The 22653-nt window shown below is 44.5% G+C and overlaps 2 protein-coding genes across 3 annotated transcripts; one reads left to right on the top strand and one right to left on the bottom strand.

Annotated features, from left to right (window-relative positions):
* Nucleotides 1-4064: 4064 nt before the first annotated feature.
* LOC123060693 (uncharacterized protein DDB_G0287625) lies at nt 4065-11068 on the top strand. 2 transcript variants are annotated; one of them, XM_044483514.1, is made up of 5 exons: nt 4065-5215; nt 6686-7622; nt 8237-9398; nt 9488-9577; nt 10351-11068. In XM_044483514.1, exons 1-5 carry the CDS (start codon nt 4519-4521, stop codon nt 10885-10887), a joined length of 3423 nt encoding a protein of 1140 aa, XP_044339449.1. In that variant the 5' UTR covers nt 4065-4518; the 3' UTR covers nt 10888-11068. The 2 variants fall into 2 exon arrangements, with proteins under 2 accessions (XP_044339449.1, XP_044339448.1); XM_044483513.1 differs by having other exon boundaries at nt 6683-7622.
* A 1631-nt stretch (nt 11069-12699) lies between these two features.
* LOC123058139 (uncharacterized) lies at nt 12700-13764 on the bottom strand. Its single transcript, XM_044480961.1, has one exon. The coding sequence runs from the start codon at nt 13634-13636 to the stop codon at nt 12917-12919; it is 720 nt and encodes a 239-aa protein (XP_044336896.1). The 5' UTR covers nt 13637-13764; the 3' UTR covers nt 12700-12916.
* Between the last annotated feature and the right edge of the window lie 8889 nt (nt 13765-22653).

The following is a 22653-nucleotide window of genomic DNA, read 5'->3' as shown; positions in this document are numbered from 1 at the left end:
ATGAGAATGACCTAGACCACGTTGACAAGCTTAATCTTCCTGTCTATCATGTTCTGGACGCATGTCTGGAGCCCAGTCAGCTCATCCGAGGGACCCCAGGTTAGGCCCCTCTCTTGCCAGGAGGTGAGCCGCATCGGGATTCCGGATCGGAATTCGGGGGTCGCTGCCCAGTTGGCGTCGCGCGGCTCGGTGATATAGAACCACCCCGATTGCCACCCCTTCACCGTCTTTCGTGAATGAGCCTTCGGGCCAGGTGACGTTGGGCATCTTGCCCACCATGGCGCCTCCGCACTCTGCTTGCTGGCCGCTCACCACCTTCGGCTTCACATTGAAGGTCTTCACCCATAGGCCGAAATGAGGTGGGATGCGGAGAAAGGCCTCGCACACGACAATGAATGTCGTGATGTTGAGAATGAAGTTGGGGGCTAGGTCATGGAAGTCTAGCCCATAGTAAAACATCAGTCCACGGACGAATGGGTGAAGAGGGAAGCCCAGCCCGCAGAAGAAATGTGTAAGAAACACAACCCTCTTGTGGGGCTCTGGAGTAGGGATGATCTGTCCCTTGGGCGGGAGTCGGTGAGCGATCTCCTTGGCCAGATATCCGGCCTCCCAAAGCTCCTTGATATCCCTCTTCTTGACGGAGGAGGCCATCCACTTGCCTCCAGCTCCGGACCCGGACATCTTTGGAGTGCTTTCTCGGACGAGGGAAAAGCTAAAGCTTGGGCGCTGGAGCTCAGGGACGGAAGGGCTGAGGAGGAACCGAGGTGTGGGTGAAGAAAGGGAATCCTTACCCCCTTATAAAGGCCATGTATATCAAGCGCCTCCCCACTCGCCTTAAACTCGCCTATTCCCAAGGGCCGTGCAAACAACACGGTTGGGTCACCCACGCCCGCATTGATGAGGATCCCGCAATAAGGGGACACGATCTCTGCTTCGACAAGACGTGCCAATGGCAACCGTGTCTCGAAACTGGAGCGACAAACGAAAAACGGTTCGAAATTGTGACCGGACAAACGTAATGTCATGTTGTAAAAAGTTGTTAGCAGATTAGACTCGTGCAAGTATTATATCCTCTCCGCGGTTGTGTGTGGTATGCATTGCAGGTCCGGATACTATCACTGCATCCGAAGACTATCTTGGAGTTCAGAAAAAGGGGAACCCGCCTTGCAATGCCGAAGACAATCTGCGTGCCGGACTCCTCGTCATTGAAGCCAGGTTCAGGGGCTACTGAGGGAGTCCTGGACTAAGGGGTCCTCGGGCGTCCGGCCTGTTATCCATTGGGCCAGACTGATGGGCTGAGAAGACATGGAGGCCGAAGACTGTACCCGTGTTCGGATTGGACTCTCCTTGGCGTCGAAGGCAAGCTTGGCGATCAACTATGAAGATTCCTTCTTATGTAACCGACTCTGTAAACCCTAGATCCCCCCGGTGTCTATATAAACCGGAGGGGTTAGTCCGGAAGACATACACTCATTACCATAGTCATACAGCCTAGACTTCTAGGGTTTAGCCATTATGATCTCGTGGTAGATCAACTCTTGTAATACTCATATTCACCAAGATCAATCAAGCAGGAAGTAGGGTATTACCTCCATAGAGAGGGCCCGAACCTGGGTAAACATCGTGTCCCCCGTCTCCTGTTACCATCGATCCTAGACGCACAGTTCGGGACCCCCTACCCGAGATCCACCGGTTTTGACACCGACACTCCCTACACTTGACGCGCCCCTAGGAGGGCCGACCTCTCAACCTCCCTCCTTTATATACGTGGGCAGGGGGCACCCCAAAGGCACTCCAAGATTTGTCTTAGCCGTGTGCGGTGCCCCCCTCCACAGTTACACACCTCAGTCATATCGTCGTAGTGCTTAGGCGAAGCCCTGGGTCGTTAACTTCATCATCACTGTAGCCACGCCGTCGTGCTGACGGAACTCTCCCTCGTCCTCAACTGGATCAAGAGCTCAAGGGACGTCATCGTGTTGAACGCGTGCTGAACACGGAGGTGCCGTACGTTCGGTACTTGGATCGGTTGGATCGTGAAGACGTTCGACTACATCAACCGCGTTACTAAACACTTCCGCTTTCGGTCTACGAGGGTACGTGGACACACTCTCCCGTCTCGTTGTTATGCATCTCCTACATAGATCTTGCGTGATCGTAGGAATACTTCTGAAATATTGCGTTCCCCAACAGAAGGCCCGTAAGGAAGTGCCGCCCGCCTTGCCATATAAGGGGGGCCGAATTGGACTAGGGGAGGAGTCCTACTCCCCCCCTTGGTTGACTCCCCAAGGAGGGACTTTCCCTCCTTGGTGGCTGCCCCCTCCTCCTCCTCCAACATATATATACTAGTTTTTTTGCTCTACTAATCATATATAAGTTTTGGAGCCTCCTCTAGTTCTTTTAGTTATATTTTGAATTGGTCCTGGTTGACTAATTAGAGCTAGGATAATCCTCTTGTCCTCATAATTAGAAGGCATGTGTGGTTCTAAACCCCTCCCTCTAATTCTCCGGCGACGATTAGCTCTGGACGGCGAAGCACTGCCGAATCGTGAAGGTTGCACGCTTGCAACCAAGTAGAGAGGCTGTGCTTTCGGTCTTCGGTTCGAGGGGCTGTTCGTGGGCGGTACGAGGGATCGTTCATCGATGGTTCGAGGGACTCCAAGTATGATCTACACCTGCACGTTCTTCTTCCGCTGTAACTCGGTGACGGTAACGATTGTGATTCCAACCCGTTATGCATCTTCATATTGATCTTGGGTGATCGTATGCATGATTTTTTTGTTTTCTACTACGTTTTCCAACACTCAAGATATGTTGATTGTGACACCACTTCATTTTTTGGTTAAAAATCTTGTCATGTCCTTTATTGGCCAGGCTCAACAACGACAAATTTATGTTGATGTCTTGTTGAAGACGTCGCGTACTTGCTATTGTATTGGTCTTTATTGGTTGGCCTCGGCAACCATGATGAAAATCATTGTTCAAGCCATTCCGACGGGATGTGCCGAAGATGACGCGAGAAAGTTTATCCTTTCTTGAAGGCGTTGCCGCGGAAGAAGTCGACTTAGTCGTAGGTGTTTATTTTCATATCTTATAATCGCTCGGCCGGGACCGTCTCTGTTATGTACTCTATTTATAATATAATAAGAATGATTGTGTGCATCGCGTTGATGCACAGGCCGGGGGTTTAACCTCCTTTTTTTTAAAACATGGTATCCACCATAGGCCTTAACCTCTATTGCTGCATGCTCTTACCGTCTTCGTAGGATCTGACCATGATTACAGGAGCCATTGTTTTTGTTGCACTTGTTGCAATGACTGTTCTTGTTCGAGCTGTTGTAAGGAAGAGAAGACCATGCACTGCGTATGGGCCGATGCATGAATGATCACATCAGATTTGATTATCTAAACCAATTTTTTTTGACATTGTGGTGTGTTGTGTAAATTTTCGGATCAGATTGGGTTAATTTTGTTGCAATGGACGTCATTTGTTAAGCTTTTTGACGATTTGGTATGTGAACTTGACATGTATGGCCGTTTGTTTTTGGATGTGTTGGATGAACTTGCTACCTTATGATATTGCACTTGAAATTTGTGTTATGTTGATGTCATATAGTATGTGTCATGCTTGTCAATATATATTGTTATGTTGTTTGTCTTGAAAATACAAATGAAATGCTGCCAAAATTTTGAATTTTATGTTGTACCATTTTTATTTGAAATGCTGCGATGAACAGGACATTTTTTTTTTTTTTGAAATGAGCTAGCGTGACAATTGACATTGGGCAGCACATACTCCAGATTATCGTCCCTTAAGCGCACGAGAAACAACTGCGCGAGAAAAGATCACCAAGGTTGAGACCGAAAACAAAAACGGGACACAAGCGAACGGAAAGTCCCACCAAAATTACCGCGCTGCCCCTGATCCGCGGCCAATACCAACCGCTGCCCACGCTCAGCCGACGCAACCGCACGGTGGGTATTTTCGTCACGCCCGCCTGCTACACGCCACACGCGACGCCCTAGCGGAAACAGAAACTTTCTTTGGAAGGAAAAAAAAGATAAATCCCCAAAAAATCCGCGATCGCGTCCCTTCTCTCGCCCCCGCCCGTTCCCCTCCTCCAATCCCCAATCCCAATCCCTCCTCCGCCTATCCGGCCGCTGCTCGTATCCCATTCCGATTCGATTCGATTCGATTCCTCCAAGCCTCCACCCGCCGCGCCGCCGCCTGTCTCCGAATCCTAGTCCAGTTCGCTCTGCCCCGCCCCCCGCCGCCTCGTCGTCGGACTCGAGCCCCGGTGAATCCCCGCAGCCTCCCCGGAAGTTTCCGCATCTGCTTGCTTATATATGCTCGGAGCGTCCTCGGCGGTTCCCGCGGTGAGACGAGGAGTTCCGGTGGATTTGCGTACGCTCTGCCCGGGTTCCGCCCCTCTGCTGAGGATTCAGGGGGCGCAGGGTTTCATAATAGGCGCCGCTCCGGCGAACCTTTGGCCGTGGGATTGAGGTTTGGAAGCCGCCACGATGCCGAGGAGCACGCGACGCAGGTCCCGCAAGCACGACCGGGAGGAGCGGGACAGGTCGGACTCCGACGAGGATCCGCGGCCGCGGGAGCACGAGGACTGGAAGGCGGCCGCCGTTAGGGCCTCCAAGTGCTCGGAGGACCACGAGAAGCGGCCTGCAAAGCTTTCCAACGCGGGCGAGGCATCTGGTTCGTCGGCTGACGGGCAGAAGAAGAGGAAGAGCAGAGGGGAGAAGGATAATGCCACCGGGGATGACAGGTGGAGTTACGGCGAAGAGGATGAGAGAGTCGGTTACCATGACTCGAAGAAGTCCAGGAGTTCAGATGGTGATGAGAAGGGGAAGTCTGCAAGGAAGTCTAGTAAGGAGTATGATAGGGCCAACGAGGTTGCCGGAAGGAAGTCAGATAAAGAGGCATTATTGTTGGAGGAGCATACTTCCGGCGAGCATCACCGAGTGAAGGAGAGGGGGAGGGAGCTTGAGCCAGAGAAGTCAAAGGAAAGCAAGCAAGTGTTGACGCTGAAGGAAGACAGCACAGATCAGCAGCATAAGATTGTGAAGGATAGGAGTAAGGATCATGAAAAGGGGAGTGAGCGCAGGCATGATGCATCACTGAAAGCTACGCCAAGAAACAAAGAGGTGAAAACACGAGATTTGGACAGCGATAAAACGAAGAATTATTCCAATGGAGGAACTGATGGTAGGTATTTTTCAGCTTGCTCTTCATACTTAAAACTTGTTGGTAGATAGATAGTCATGATGAAGTATCACTTGCTATACTGGCCAAAGGATCATATGGAACATGAACACCTACCAGATTGCATAGTTCTTGTTGAGATATCGGTAACAACAGAAGGAGAAACTTCAAATGCTCAAGTTACTAAACTTAAAATTAGACTAGAATCTAATATTATATGATGTTATGAGTTTATGACCATATGAAAACTTTATTACTTGACCTTTGTCTGACTTTACTCATCGTGAAGAACATAACCTCCATTATGTAACATTTGCCTTAATCTGGTCCTATCTCACATCTGCTTGTCTTGTACTTCCTTGACTAGTGAATTTTTTTAATATAGGAAGAATCCCTGGCTTTTGTTTCATGTAGTATGACTCATGAGTCACAGTATTATAGCTTTGCCCACAGTCTAGTGAGAGTTGGTGTTGCTATTTGTTGTTTGTGCATGCTATTCTACCTGGCTATTTCCTCTGCTTCAACCAGAATTCCATACTACATGTCAGCTAAAATTTTAGTTTTCATGATACCTTGCAAATTACTTATGGCTTCTGCTTCTCTTGTTATCCTTGATCCTTCCCAAAGGTATAAACATATGTTGGTACTACCCATGAGTCACCCACCTTGCATTGGGATTGAGTGCATATAAGGGCCTAAATCTAACGTTTATATTGAGCACCCACATGCCATATGGATTTGCATGCCAGTGTCAGTTAGTTGTGCAAAATTGGTGACACATCTTTGCTCATTTAAGCCTGCACAAATGTTGCATGCTTTTGTACAATATATTAAACCTTTACATTGTATGTACACACATGTGTGAGTTGCAGAGTTCAACTGTCTAGTTTGTTTTGATGATTTATTGATTAGGATTGTGTTAGGCTGCACACACAATTATGCGGGTTTACATGTCTGGGCGGAGGGAATGTAATTTATAAGTAAATGAACCATGTTTTCAGTTGACAAGATGGATATGTGTAATAAGTTTTATTGTGGCTTGTTTCTATGAAGTGGTAGAATGGATGTGATTCGAAATAGTTTATGCTGTCTTATTTGTTATCTTTTTTTTGCGGGTCTTATTTGTTATCTATTTGTTTTTATCAATTTTCAAAATAAGCTCTCTGACGATCATAGCCACTCAACAATTATCTAGTCTTGTCCATCACTTCATTTGTTATATTTGTGTATGCTCTGTATACTTCTTCTCATAAGGATACAGCCTACATCATGATTATTTGCTATGGTTTAATTAGCCTACAAAATCCAGCAAGTGGTAATATGGTCATAATCTTAGGACCGTAATACCGTAGTAATCAAGAGAGTATTGGTGTGGGTTTGTTGGGAGCTGGGCCTTCTGATCATGTTTTATATATCTGAAGCATTTATATATAATTTCTATTGATATTATTTTATTTGTCTTTCTATTAGCAGACCGTCATCGTGAAGATGAGTTGCACGATGGAGAATCTGAAAAGAATGGGAGGCACAGGAAAACAAAGGAACAGTCTGCTGCGAAAGATGAGTTACAAAGCAGCAGCAAGGGAAGGCAAACCATGCCTCGGGATGCTCGTACCAAAACTGATGGATGTTACGAGCAGCAACACACAGATGAGAAATTGAAAGATGACATGCCTAGAGGTGTGGAAAAACATAGAGAAGAAAAATATAGAGATGATAGGTCCAAAGCTCAGGACAGGCATAAAAGTAACAAACACAAAGACGATAGGCATAAAGATGAGGAACTGCATAGAGATGAAAGGTACAAAGAGGAAAGGTTGAGACATGAAGATAGACATAGGGATGTAAAATACAAAGGGGAAAGAACTAAAGAGGAGGACCGATATAAGGACGAAAGATACAAAGATAAGCCTAGAGATGAAGAGAAACCTAGGAATGAAAGATCTGATAACAGCTCTAGAGAGAAACATCGAGATGAAGAGAAATCTAGGAATGAAAGATCTGATAACAGCTCTAGAGAGAAACATCGAGATGATCTTTATAGATATCATAGGAGTCAAGATGGTGGATCATGGGATGTGCGATCCTCAAAGGACAGCACTAGAGACAGGTCATTGGAAAAGCACTGCAAAGAGGAACATAATTATTCAGAGAGCAGGCACAATAAAAGTAGACTCCATGACAGCAAAGGGAAGAAAAGGTCTTATGAAGAAAGCGGTCATAATGGTGATCTGGAACCCAGGAATGCAAAAGAATATCATGGAGATGCTAAACGCAGGTCTGATGTAAGCTCATTTGTTTCCAATGAAGACCGTAGGCGAGAATATGAGAAGGTTGATTCTCGGAGGAGGGATTTTGAGAGGAAGAGCCCCACCAGATCCAGCACATATCCTGTGAAGGAGCAAAGCAGGTAATTTTCTGAAACTGTTGACCACATTCTTCTCCGCATTACATTACATTTCAACTGTTCAAATTGGAGTGACCGCATCTTTATATCTACCTTTGTGTCTTTAGAATTTGATTTTGTTGAATAAATTATTTATGTTCTGTAATGGTACAAATACACAAGGATAGGAAGATCAACAACTGAAGTAAAGAAACCCAGTTCTCCTCTGCCAAGTAATAAAAGCACCACTGACTCGTTATAAAGAGATCTAGATTATATGGAGATTGTGTGAAGCTAATCCGTGAATAGTGTTTACTGATGGAGCTGCATTGTCTTATTGGAGATGGATCTGATGAGAGATTACTTGAGTCTGAATTCAGTTCCATTTTCTCTTTTTGACATGTATTTATCGCCTGTTTCTTATAGAGCTTAGAACTGGTAAGAGTGAAAACATGGATGTAGTTCTAGTAATTGTGGGCACTTATCATCATCATTTCCTGCATGTGACTGGCACTGAAATTCTAAGCTTCTTTTCTCTATTTTAAAAGGCCTCTGTTCGTAAAGCTATAAGTTGTTAGCAGTTACAAGCTGCGTGGATGTGACTATCTAGAGATTTATTAAATTACTATTTATTTCAGGCATTTCCCTAAGCAAGAAGAATCCTCACCCAGGGAGAATGGTGCTGCTCTTGGAAGACATAGACGAACATCTGACTTTCAATCAGTTGAGGGTCTTAGTAAAACTGATGCAAATAGCAATGAATCCTCTCTGCCCTTGAAAGATGGTAGAAATTTGAGATCTGATGGCCGACCAATCCATTTTAATGACAGACCACCATCAGCGAGTGATTGTCAAGTTTCCAACCGGAGCAATCTGAGGCATAATCATGATGCTGTTGATGGTTCAGTGAAGAAAGGCAATACCAGACATCATGAGTTATTATTGAATCGTCAAGCTACTGAGAAGAACTATCAAAGTGCATCACCAGGGCATCTCCATCTGCCACGTGATAGACCTGAGATGGACAATCAAAGATCCTTTGATGATGATAATAGGAGCCAGATTAGAGAACGCAGGTCAAGCAGCCGCCCCAGAAGAAGTGGTACTGTTGATAATGCAAGAGGGCATGGTAGCACTTGGAATAATCCGCCTTCATGGCCTTCACCAGTACCAAGTGGTTTTGGTCCTTTCCAGCATGGTCCTCCAATCCCTGGTTTTCACCCAGCTATCCACCAGTTCCCTCAATCTTTATTTGGGATGCGGCCATCTATGGATACGAATCATGCTGGGATGCATTATCCTTTGCATGGACATCCTGAAAGTTTTCCTCATTGTGTACAACCATTTCCATGGCACAATCCTGCAGAAGACCCATATATCTCTCAGGTACCTGGTTGGGATGCAAGTAGAAGTGTCTTTGAAGAATACTCACACAGCTATGGCCAGAATAATGATCCTGATTTTCAACAGCAGTTAGAGTCGGAGGTGCCACTTTCATCTCATACTTCTGACAAGCCTTCGTTAATGCAACTCCCAGCTCAAAATCAAAGTCAAAGCTCTGAAGTCAAAACAGTTGAGGCTAATGCTGAAAAAACTGATGCACATGCTCCAAAATATAGATCTGAGGCAACTCCTGGGCCTTCTATTGTAAAAGTGGATTCTCGGTTTTGCTCCAAATACTTCAAGAGGCTTGATATTTCGACAAGCCTTGCTTCACCAGAGCTGTACAAAAAATGCAGTACAATGGCGGGGGAGTTGGAGCTGGCTGGATGTGAATCTACCATGCGTCGGTGCTTGAAGGTAGCTGGAATGATTTACATGTTCAGTTTACTGTTTAAAAAAGTTTCATTTTTATCAACATTGACCAAGTATTCTCTTCCCTTTTTCAGAATAATAAAGATGAGCATGGACATCAAGCTCAAGGTTTCAAATACATGATAAAGTCCATATTTTCAGGGGAAACAACTTCTGTATTTGAGGTACATTTCTCCAAGATTAACTATGATTTTTTGGATGACCCACTTACAAACCTTCACGATAGGCCAGTGCATAAATGGTTATGTTTAATATTTGTCACATCTGCTGTTCACCATATTATTCAAGCTTCTTGGTCAGGGCATTTTTCTTTCATGTGATAATCTGCCAAGAAAAACATAATCTATATACCTGCATGGAATAGGGCAATAGGCTATATGACTTCTAAAGCTGGAGGCCAAACTGAGCCACCTATGTGTCAAACCATAGTGCTGGCTGTTCCCAATATTTTTTTCTTGTTTTGATGACTTACATTGAGCAGGTACTAGCATACATGGCACTGGAAAGTCTAAAATTTGTCCATGAAGTATGCCACAATGCCTATATTGCATGTGTAATCCTCGGCCTAGACAACCTAGAGTCTTGAAACATTAACTATCTTTATCTGTTGTTTGGCTTGAAATTATTGTCCTGTATCTGAGCTTATTATCATTGTTTATTTAGCCAAACATGTTTATACATTACTTTAAATCCAGTACAGAAATAATGTTACTGTGGCTTGTTCAGCAGCGTAATGAAGTATCTTTGTTTAATGGCTACGAGGTTAATGGAACAACTATATTACGTCTGGGAATTATTACATCAGAACCTTCTTAATGTTGCATCTATTGTTCTCTAACTTGGGTTACAGCCCTCGGCCATAAAGTATAGCAATCTTTGAATGCATTACTCCATGTTGAACCCATGTTTATTATTGATGTGTTTTTAACTTGTACAGAATGCCATGAAGCTTTATAGTTCAAGCACTGGTTCTAGGAAGTCCAAAGCTCTCGCATCATCTTCACAACCAGAAAGTGAAGAGATGATCAAGGAGGCTTCTGTGGACGTGGTGGTGGGGAAAAATGTTGCTGCTGGCGAGGACCAGGCATTGCCTTGTACTGATGATATGCGCGATGAAGTAGATAATAACGGCCAGTCTCATCATGCAGTGGTTTCTAGCATGCCTGGTTTGGCGAAAAACTGCAGCAAGACAGGAGAAGACAAGGTAGGCTCAGATGTTGAAGACAAAAGCCTCAGCATCAACCATGCTGAGGGGCTGCATGTTCCGAGCAACGGTGAGGGGAAGCTCCTCCCTCCCAAAGCTTTGCAACCTTGTTGCAGCTCTGTAGGCAGTGTTTCCGACGTTCCGAAAGAGCAGTTTTCGGGTGTCATTTCTGATGCTACATTTGCCTCTGGTTCTCAGTCGTGCGAGGATGTCATGCCAGGTTGTAGGGTTAATTTTAACCGGATACCTTGCTCTCCTGGGAGTACTTAAAACAATTAATTCCATTTATTGCTCCAATTAGTATCCCATCTCCTTCGGCTGGTACCCCCATGCGTTTCTTTTTCCCCATCATATTTTGTTTCTCTAGGAGAATTGGCAGCATTCTCCAGTGTGTTCCTTGTTCTGCCGCAGTGTGTCTGGCAGCGATCAATAATAAAAGTTTTCTTCTCCATCTCATGTTTTTTTTTTAGTTTTTTCCAATCTGAAATTGCCATGCTACTCTAATTTTGGTAGCACCCAGTTATGAGGTAGGTTTATCTTTGTTTTTTCTTGCAAAACGAAAATTTAAAATTACGCTACTTTTTTCTTTGGCTTTTTGGTTTATTTGTTCGATACAAGAGTTTGTAGGGATGAAGGGTCCGTATACAGGTTATGGAGAAAAATTGAACCTGGGTCTTAGAGCTCTAGTCTTGTCGTCTGTCCTGTTTTAAGGGGAAACCAGACACCCTAAAAAAAGTTTAAGTTTCAATTTTGGTTTTCCATTAGTCGTTTTGAAAATTAGTGCTATCTCACATTTATTGTTGATTTTTTTTGCTAAATGAAAAGTAAAATTGCCACTACTTAAGTTTTAGTTTTTGTTGCTTTATTTATTTTTGCATACAGTAATTTGTCGTGTACATGAGTTTGTAGGGATGAATAAGTACTCCCTCCGTTCCAAAATACTTGTCATTGTTTTACTACAAAATTACATATGCTGTGAAGACTAAAACAAGTAATGAGCTTGGATCGTTTTAGGCCTTGTACATGTGCTTGCATAGGTAGGTCCTTTGTAAAATAAACTTTGTTTTCTTGAGCATTAGTGCTTATCTCTATAGGAGAGAATAGATGTCTAATTAAATGTCTATCCTCTAAGCACATTTTCTAAGCACCTTGTATGTGCATATTTTAAACCTTTAATCAAAATGTATGTGCAGTTAGGGAAACCTAGACAGGGAGGGATTAATATCCATGTTAAAATAAAGTTTAAAATTTGCAATTGTTTTTCTAAATGGGCTTTCTCACATGGTAATGAACATGGTCCTTGAAGGGTGGACAGATGGCGTGCAAATGCAGTCAACATATCTCAGCCTCCATAAATTTTTTTTTGAGGCACTCAGCCTCCATAATTTACTACCAAGCTAGAGTACGGTAGGGGCAGATGGAATTTTTAGTGGATTGCTCCTTCGGCAAAACTAGGATAAAGTTGAGCGGAAAGGCGATGGGATCCAAAGTCATATGTTATTGGCTACATACTTATTCTCCAATTGGAGTAATTCAGTTGACCAATAATAGTGGACCAAAGGTCACACATATCAACGTAGCGGTTGTGACTTGATTCTGGCGAGGGGGAGGACGACCACAAGCACGTCGTTGAGAGTGAAGACGATTCCAGTGATGATTTTGGCGGCGGGTATCGATTTCGGCAGTGATTTCGGTGGTTGCGACTTGATTCTGACGACGATGCTTGAAATTGTGAGATGCAATCTAGACATCTATGTGGATGTCCCATCTAATGCTTCTCACAATTGCGAACAACGGTGTCGATCTAACTCCTCTTTAGGCCGTCACGATCGCTCCAGTCCAACATGTGGAGGCTGTGGGCGGATGGAGCACCCTTCAACCCAACACTACACAAACCTCCAAATATGAAATCTCGCTGGCTTGACTTCGCTAGTGACATTTTCAGTCAAAATCACCATATTGGCGGTTACTATAGGGATGGAGCCGCTATGGCGACTGTGCAAAAGTTGCTCCCATGGTGGTGGTGATGTTGGTTGTGGTGTGGGAAGCAGCAGATAGGCACAAATTCTGAACGCAGGCATAGAAACATTCAACAACATAAAAACATCGATAGCACCACCGAAATGCACTAGTAAAGTTTAGTTTGTGTGTCCATAATCCTGTCGCAGAATGCCCGAACACAACATTGCTGAATACTGAATCCCTGATACATCTTGGGATTTTCTCTGAACTTCTCTTCTCAATAGCACAAGCCAAACAAGACGAACCATGAGCACAGAGAAGTGGAAGGGATATCATCTTAAGTATACAGCGCGCCCAACCCGGCCCGGCCGGAGACCCTGGCCGCGGCCTTCAGATCGACGCCGAGCTCCGCCGCCACGCGCCGCATGACCCCGAAGTCGGAGGGCCTGGCGGCCGCCGGCCAGGTCACCACCATGCTCGCGGCCTTCCCCCGGATCTCGCACTCCGTCATCACGGCGGCGCCGAGCCCGTCCATCACGCTCCCCGGAGGCGCCAGCGCCGCGACGCCCTTGGCCGCGCCCACGCCTCCCCGCCGCCGCGCCGCCCCGGTCTCCAGCTTCCCCTCCACCAGCTCGTCCGCGGAGAGCCTGCCCCTGTACGCCCCGCTGCGGACCGCGTCCAGGACCAGGACCTCCTCCGGCTGGAGCCCGGAGATGAGGCTCCTGGCGGCGGCGCGCGTGCGGTGGGCGGGGATGGCGCCGTGGGCGACGGCGAGGAGGGCGCCGGAGGAGGGGTGGAGGTAGACGCGGATGGGCGCGCGGGACTGCTTCAAGGGGAGGTCTGGGAGGAGGAGGGAGGCGTGGAGAGGAGGCGGCGGGGAGGGGAGGAGGGCGAGGGAGGTGGGGGAGATGAGGACGACGAGGAGCCGCGGGGCGGGGCTAGGGTTTGGGGAGACGACGAGGATGGGGGTGGGCTGCGGCAGGGGTGCGGCGAAGTTGTCGAGGTCGTCGGGGGAGAAGCGGGACGGCGGCGGCGCGTCGGTGACAACGTCGTCCATGGTCGCGAACTCGCGATGCGATCGGTGGTGGCGTGGTGGGGGGTTTGCGCTCTAGCCGATAGCCGATTTGCTGCTTCGGTAAGGGGCGGGCTAGGGGCCTGGTGGGTCAAGGGCTCAGGGCCTCAAGTTTCTTTCTTGAGCTTTAGGTAAACTCTTGCGTCTAATCTCCACGAGCGAGCCAAACGCAAAACAATGGCTGGCTATGATGATATTCCCTCCGAACCGAAATATAAGTCGTTTTATGTTTGCACGTTGAAATCTCTATGAAATTTTTATATTTTCCACTTTTGCCCTCCCACAATATCACTCTTTCTCACTCTCCTACCTTTTTTTAGAGGAAAGACATCGGCCCGACTTTCTCTACCTAATAATAAAGCACGGAGGGTTTCTTATCGTCCGTCGCTCTCTTTTGCAGAAAAATCCCTGTGGTTTGTTGAAATCAACCTGCAGTCCATCTTTAAGTCATACCGAACTGTTTTTTAATTTTCTCAGAAAACCCACTGACGTTTCAGGTAATCAACCCACCATTCATATTTAAGTCATACAAATCGTTTTTTTTTGTGTTTTAACAGAAAACCCCCTGACCTTTCGGTTAATCAATCCATAGTTTATGTAAAACAAAATTATCCATATCTTTTAAACCGTAACTCCGATTTTAACATATTATATATGAAATTTGATTAGAAAAATGTGTAGAATCTAAATATGCTGTTACTTTTAGCTATTAAATATTTCTAAACTATTAATTTGGGTGCAAACTTAATCTATAGTGCACGGTCCGTTTTTCTTTCGCACTGGTGGCGATCCAAATTGCAAATAAACACACATTAAAACTAGATCGAGAGAAAAAAAATCATTGATAACCACACATACACAACTCTGGAAAACCTCGCAGGAAAAACAACATTTTTCTCACCTTATTCTGAGCGATTGTGTGCGTGCAAGCGCGCGCGCGTGTGTGTGTGAGTGTGAGAGAGAGAGACGCCTTAGGACAGAACACATTCAAATGCATTTTCGCTGTGTGAGCATTGAGACCGCCGCCAGGAACACAAATGTGATGCCATTTTAAAATAAAAAGCGTCTACCTACCAGGGTCTTGAGTTGTTATTGGGTTAAGAGCGTGTGTTTTTTCTGTCCCGTTGCAACACACGGGCTCTTTTACTAGTATAAATAAAGTCACCAGATAGCGTTCAAGACAACCAGACAGACATTCGGCCACAATCAGAAGCAAAATAAGGTACGGGGGTGCAGGGCGCACATGCCACAACATCGGCACGCATGTCGGAACTGAGAGGAGATAAAAGAAAACCGCACGAAGACATCACGAAAGCCAAAAGGTCACCCGGGACAACTAGCCACCCGGCTCCTACCGCGAGATAGAAGACGTCGAAGCCTGAATTTTGGAAGATAGGAGGTCGAAAGCATCACGGTCTTCTGTCTTAGTCAATGATCTCCACTGCCGCATGAGGTCCAAGGCAATGATTATGAATGTAGGCATCACGTCAGTGTCAAGTAGACCGAAACGATTCTACATCTACTACTATTACTCCACACATCGATCGCTATCCAACATGCATCTAGAGTATTAAGTTCATAAGAACGGAGTAACGCCTTAAGTAAGATGACATGATGTAGAGGGATAAACTCGAGCAATATGATGAAAACCCCATCTTTTTACCCTTGATGACAACAATACAAATACTTGCGTCGCTACCCCTATTTTGTCACTGGGTGAGGACCCCGCAAGATTGAACCCAAAACTAAGCACCTCTCCCATTGCTAGAAGAACCAATCTAGTTGGCCAAACCAAACCGATAATTCAAAGAGAAATACAAAGATATCACATCGTGCATATAAGAATTCATAGAAGATTCAAATAATATTCATAGATAAACTAATCATAAATCCACAATTCATCGGATCTCGATAAACACACCGCAGAAGAATATTACATCAGATAGATCTCAAGAACATCAAGGAGAACATGGTATTGAGGATCAAAGAGAGGGAAGAAGCCATCTAGCTACTAGCTATGGACCCTTAGGTCTATGGTAAACTACTTGCGCTTCATCGGAAGGGCAATAAAGTTGATGTAGATGCCCTTCGTGATCGAATCCTCCTCTGGCAGGGTGCCGAAAAAGGCCCCAAGATGGGATCTCACGGGAACAGAAGGTTGTGGCATCGGAAAAGTATTTTGGTGGATGCTTCTGTTGATTTGGGGATATTTGGGAATTTATAGGCCAAGAATTAGGGTTAGAGGAGCTCCAAGGGGCCCACAAGCCCTCAGGGCGCGCCCCCCTAGGGCGCACCCCTGAGGCTTGTGGCCGCCTTGGGACTCCTCTGACTTCATCTCCAAGTCCTAAGCGTGTCTTCTCGTTCAAGAAAAAGCATCGTAAAGTTTTATTCCGTTTGGACTCCGTTTGATATTACTTTTCTGTAAAACTCAAAAACAATGAAAAAACAAAAACTGACACTGGGCTCTGGGTTAATAAGTTAGTCCCAAAAATAATATAAAATGTCATATTAATGTATATAAAACATCCAAAATAGATAATATAATAGCATGAAACAATCAAAGATTATAGATACGTTGGAGACGTATCAAGCACCCCCAAGCTTAATTCTTGCTCGTCCTCGAGTAGGTAAATGATAAAAACAATTTTTTTGATGTGCAATGCTACCTAACATATTTATCCATGTAATTTTCTTTATTGTGGCATGCATATGCAGATCCATAAAATTCAAAACAAAAGTTTAATATTGACATAAAAATAATAATACTTCAAGCATACTAATAAAGCAATCATGTCTTCTCAAAATAACATGGCCGAAGAAAGTTATCCCTACATAATCATATAGTCTGGCTATGCTCCATCTTCATCACACAAAGTATTAAATCATGCACAACCCGGTTGACAAGCCAAGCAATTGTTTCATACTTTTGATGTTCTCAAACTTTTTCAACTTTCACGCAATACATGAGCGTGAGCCATGGATATAGCATATGGTGGTTGTGAAGAAGACAAAAAGAAAGAGAAAGTCTCACATCAACTAGGCGTATTAACCGGCTATGGAGATGCCCATCAATAGATATCAATGTGAGTGAGTCGGGATTGCCATGCAACGGATGCACAAGAGCTATAAGTTTATGAAAGCTCAGAAATAAACTAAGTGGGTGTGCATCCAACTCACTTGCTCATGAAGACCTAGGGCAATTTGAGGAAGCCCATCATTGAAATATACAAGCCAAGTTCTATAATGAAAAATTCTCACTAGTATATGAAAGTGACAACGTAGGAGACTCTCTATCATGAATAACATGGTGCTACTTTGAAGCACAAGTGTGGAAAAAGGATAGTAACATTGTCCCTTCTCTCTTTTCTCTCTATTTTTTTTCTCTTTTTTGTTTGGGCTTCTTTGGCCTATTTTATTTTTCTGTAAAGTCCGGAGACTCATCCTAACTTGTGAGGGAATCATAGCTTCCATCATCCTCTCCTCACATGGGACAATGCTCTAATAATGGTGATCATCACACTTTTATTTACTTACAACTCAAGAATTACAACTCGATACTAGAACAAGGATATGACTCTATATGAATGCCTCCGACGGTGTACCGGGATGTGCAATGATCTAGCGTAGCAAATTACATAAAAAACGGACAAGCCATGTAAACATCATGATAGCTATCTTACGATCATGCAAAGCAATATGACAATGATGAAGCGTGTCATAATAAACGGAACGGTGGAAATTGCATGACAATATATCTCGGAAGGGCTATGGAAATGCCATAATAGGTAGGTATAGTGGCTGTTTTGAGGAAGCGTATATGGTGGGTGTAATGCATTGGCGAAAGTTGTGCGGTACTAGGGAGGCAAGCAATGGTGGAAGGGTGAGAGTGCGTATAATCCATGGACTTAACATTAGTCATAAAGAACTCATATACTTATTGCAAAAATTTATTAGTCATCAAAACAAAGTACTACATGCATGCTCTTAGGGGGTAGATTGGTAGGAAAAGACCATCGCTCGTCCCTGACCGCCACTCATAAGGAAGACAATCGATAAATAAATCATGCTCCGACTTCATCACATAACGGTTCACCATACGTGCATGCTACGGGAATCACAAACTTGAACACAAATATTTCTACCAATCCACAATTACTCACTAGCATGACTCTAATATCACCATCTTTATATCTCAAAACAATCATAAGGAATCAAACTTCTCATAGTATTCAATGCTCTTTATATGAAAGTTTTTATTATATCCCTCTTGGATGCCCATCATACTAGGACTAAATTCATGACCTAAGAAAATTACCATGCTGTTTAGAGAGACTCTCAAAATAATATAAGTGAAGCATGAGAGTTTAACAGTTTTTATAAAATAAAGCCACCGTCATGCTCTATAAAGATATAAGTGAAGAACTAGAGCAAAATTGCCTAACTTAAAAGATATAAGTGAAGCACAAAAAGTATTCTAATAAATCACGATTCATGCGTGTCCCTCTCAAAAGGTGTGTACATCAAGGATGATTGCGGCAAACTAAAAAGCAAAGATTCATATCATACAAGACACCCAAGCAAAACACATATCAAGTGGTGAATAAAAATATAGCCTCAAGTAAATTTACCAATAGACAAAGACAAAAGAGGGGATGCCATCTGGGCATCCCCAAGCTTAGATGCTTGGTTGTCCTTGAATATTACCTTGGGGTGCCTTGGGCATCTCCAAGCTTAGGCTCTTGCCACTCCTTATTCCATAATCCATCAAATCTTTACCCAAAACTTGAAAACTTCACAACACAAAACTGAACAGAAAACTCATGAGATCCGTTAGTATAAGAAAATAAATCACCACTTTTTGATATTGTTGTGAACTAATTCTTTATTTATATTGGTGTAATATATACTGCATTCCAACTTCTCCATGGTTCATACGCCCCGATACTACCCATAGATTCATCAAAATAAGCAAACGACACATAGAAAACAGAATCTGCCAAAAACAAAACAGTCTGTAGCAATCTGAAAACTTAGTATACTTATGTAACTTCAAAAATTATGAAAAATTAGGACAACTTGGGAAATTTGTATATCAATCTTGTTCAGAAAATCAGGATTTTATCACGCTTCTGTGAATTATGAAAATTATTCTACCAGGCGCAAAAGTTTCTATTTTTCGGCTAGATCAAATCAACTATCACCATAGACCATCCCAAAGGTCTTGATTGGCCCAAACACTAATTAAAAAACCAAAACACAATTACTACAAAGGTAATAATGTGTATTTATTGAAGAGCAGTAGCAAAAACAAAAACACACAAATAAATTTGGGTTGCCTCCCAACAAGCGCTATTGTTTAACGCCCCTAGCTAGGCATAAGACATATATCTAGGTATTGTCATCTTTGGTATGCTTTTCCATAGATGTATTCTCATCGGAAGGATTTTGCAAAGATAACTTGGAACACATTATACATAAAATTTTTGGCATCATGGTAACACCCCCAGTGGTTAGCTACAGTAACCTCACCCTAATGATGCCATGTCACCGGGTTTAACTAAGCCAAACTGCCACTTGATAAAAAGCAAAAGCAAATTCAAATTTAACATAAAGTCTAATAAAATATTTCTTCAAACAATAAAACAAAATGTTGGTTAGGATGCTAATAATCACTAAGTAATTTTCATATAGAAACCGATATTATTTGAAGTACTAGGTTGCCCCTAACAATTTTAAAACAGTTCCCAAAACAACCTTTTTAATCCATTTGCATTTATGCAAAATTCAAATGCTCACCAAACTTTTTCTGGCAACGCTAAATATTGTAAAGTAAATATGTGGCACCACTTCATATTTTGCAAGAGGCATCTTCTGGTCAAACTTTTTGCAAAACAGAAAGCATACAATAACAACAAGAGAGAGGGAAAAGGCCTAAAACTACTTTGCCACTGGGCCATAAGTGGCCACACGGCCCAGCCTACCAAAAACCTTCCCCTACCTCCCGCTACAGGAATAGGGGGAGGCGTGGCAGCCATCTGGGCGCCATGGCCGTGGATGCCCACCACGTCGTCTCCCTCTCTCCATAAAAATGTCCACTGAAACCCTAGACCCCATCTTGCATAGTTCCCCCCGATCCCCTTCGTTCCCCCTCCTCTCTGGTTCGATTCGACCTCGGGCTCGATGCGGTGACCGCCTTCGTTGACTTCGTTGCCGCGTTCATGATTGTCTCCATCGAGCAGGAAGGTGTCCAAGAGCATCGCCATGGTCGACCTCGTCTGTCCCGGGGACCGAATCAAGCCGAGGTGTCGCGTAGTCATCGCCATCGCCGGTCTTCTTCGCATTGGCCGCCGCCATCTCGTAGGCGACCCGCGAGATGCGGTCCACCCCCGACCTGCCCGACCCCGCCGTCGAGCTCAGGATAAGCCTCTCATTTGATTCTCCTTCCTCCCGACCTCGATCTGTGCCCCTATATGTCGTTGGATGCCGCGCCCGCAACCTCCCATGGCCATCCCCTACTGAGCTCTGCCCCGGCTGCGTTGGCCGCCCTCGGCCCCATGCCCTCGTCGTCCGGCCGCAACCCTATGCGTGCCCCCATGCGCCCGTCTGCCTGCCTCCGCTTGTTCAAGCCCGCTGTTGCTGCTACTTTTGCTGGCTGCTGTCGCACCGCTACCGCCGCTGCTCGCTGCTCCCTGCTGCTAGCCTCCCTGCTACTCCGTCCGCCGCTAGACGCCGCACCCCGCGCCCGCCTTCCTGCATGCTGTAGGCGCTGCTAGCGCTGCTGGGTTCAGCCGTCGGCGTTTCTGCGATGTGTGTGTGTGCGCACCAGCCGGCCTCTGCGATCACCCAATGACAGATGGGCCCCATGGACTAAATACCGCCCCCCCTTAATAAAGTAGGAGTCAATTACATGTGGGACTACTACTAACTTACATAGATAAATAAAACATGTTAAAAAACAGTATATGACATGTGGGGTCCCACTGGACCGTTGACTAGACAAACATGGACCAGTCAAATGCTGACTGGGTTAGGTGTTCAGCAAATGTTGCTGCGCATAAATTAGCAAAGGTGGGTGTAGGTGAAGAACGTTGTAAGATCTGGTTAGGTGTAACTCCAGAATGCATTCTGGATGTGATTGCAGACGAGATTCCAAACTTCGTTTAAGGTAATAAAGCTGCGACATTTAACCTAAAAAAGTGCTGACTGGGCAGTTGACTAGCCTCACCTGTCATCCACTGTGGCTAGCCCACGGTGGGTATAAAATGTATTTCTCTGTTTATTTTCGAAATTAAATAAATTCCAAAAAGAATAAAACTCTAAAAAATCATATAAAAGAAACCGTAACTCAGAAAGACGAGACGAATCCGAATACACAGTCCGTTCGTTCGCCACGCGTCCCTAGCATAGCGAACATATAACAACCCCCTCCGGTTCGTCTGTCCGAAAATGTCAAACACCGGGAATACTTTCCCGGATGTTTCCCCCCTTCGCTAGTACCGCATAGTATTGTGTTAGGTCACCCCTAGCACCACGTATTGCCATGTTATGCTTTGTGATGCTTTTATTGCTCTGTTATTTATTGTGTTCCTCCTCCGTTACTTCTTTCTGGAAGACCCCGAGACCGTTGTTGGTACCCCTGTGATCGACTACATCGACGACGACCCCTCCTTGCCAAAGCAACCAGGCAAGCCCCCCCTGACCACCAGATATCGCCTATTCCTTCTCTCTACTGCTTGCATTAGATTAGTGTAGCATGTTACTATTTTCAGTTAATCCTATTTTGATGCATAGCTTGTCCTTGCTACTACTGTTGTTACCTTTACCTGCAATCCTAAATGCTTAGTATAGGATGCTAGTATTTCATCAGTGGCCCTACATTATTGTCCGTCTGCCATGCTATACTACCGGGCCGTGATCACTTGGGAGGTGATCACGAGTTTATACTTATATACATAATATATGATACATGTGGTGACTAAAGTTGGGTCGGCTTGTTGAGTACCCGCGGTTGATTCACGGATTGGGGGCTGAAAGGACATACTTTCCCGACGGCTGATACGTCTCCAACGTATCTATAATTTTTTTATTGTTCCATGCTATTATATGTAGCGACCCGACCTCAAACGACCAAGTCTCTCTGCTTCAGTGTCATCCCTGGATCGGTAATGCTGACACACACAGTACTCGAAGGATTTATAACAGAGTAGCAATCACACACTTATTACATTGAATGTCTGAAAAGAGAACTTATTATAATAAACATGGCATAAGGCCATCTAATACGATAACAGCGGAAGGCTTGGAAGATAAAGTGAGTCCATCAACTCCAACGGCATAGCTGAGCTGCACGATAATGACCTAAAGAACCTTACTCCTCGTCTGAAAAGTCTGCAACATAATACGTTGCAGCCTGAAAATGGGTTAGCACATGGAATATGCTGGCAATATAACACAGTAGAGCAAGAACTGAATAATGCTATCACTACATGCATATTTGGCTGGTGCAAAGGCTCTATGGCTAAAGTTTTGCGAAAAGCCAATTTTTCCCTACAACAAAGGAATGGATTTTATTTAACTATCATGGTAGTTGAAACATCATTGAGAAGGTTCCTCCAACTCAATCCCAATTAAAAGTAATTATCAACCCAACAATATTAAATTAGAGTGATGAGATACATATGATAATCCAAGTACTAGATACTCAAGATGTCCATAACCAGGGACATGACTAACCATGCTTAGATTGTACACTCTGCAGAGGTTTGTGCACTTTTCCCCACAAGACTCGATCTCCTCCGTTGGATTTCTTGCACTACACGGTGTTTGAGAAATGGATGACCGAGACACAGTCTTTCAGAAGCATTAACTCTAACCCCGGGTAGACAGTACCAACCTACATCCCTCTACATCTGCTAGCCTACTACTGGAAGAGGTCATGCAACTTACTCAACTATGCTAGAGCCCATAATAGCTTGTGGTTGCACATAGAAGTTTCTAGCATG

Source organism: Triticum aestivum, chromosome 3A, assembly GCF_018294505.1.
Source record: "Triticum aestivum cultivar Chinese Spring chromosome 3A, IWGSC CS RefSeq v2.1, whole genome shotgun sequence".
Classification (NCBI taxonomy): domain Eukaryota; kingdom Viridiplantae; phylum Streptophyta; class Magnoliopsida; order Poales; family Poaceae; genus Triticum; species Triticum aestivum.
This window is presented reverse-complemented; position numbering and strand designations above follow the sequence as displayed.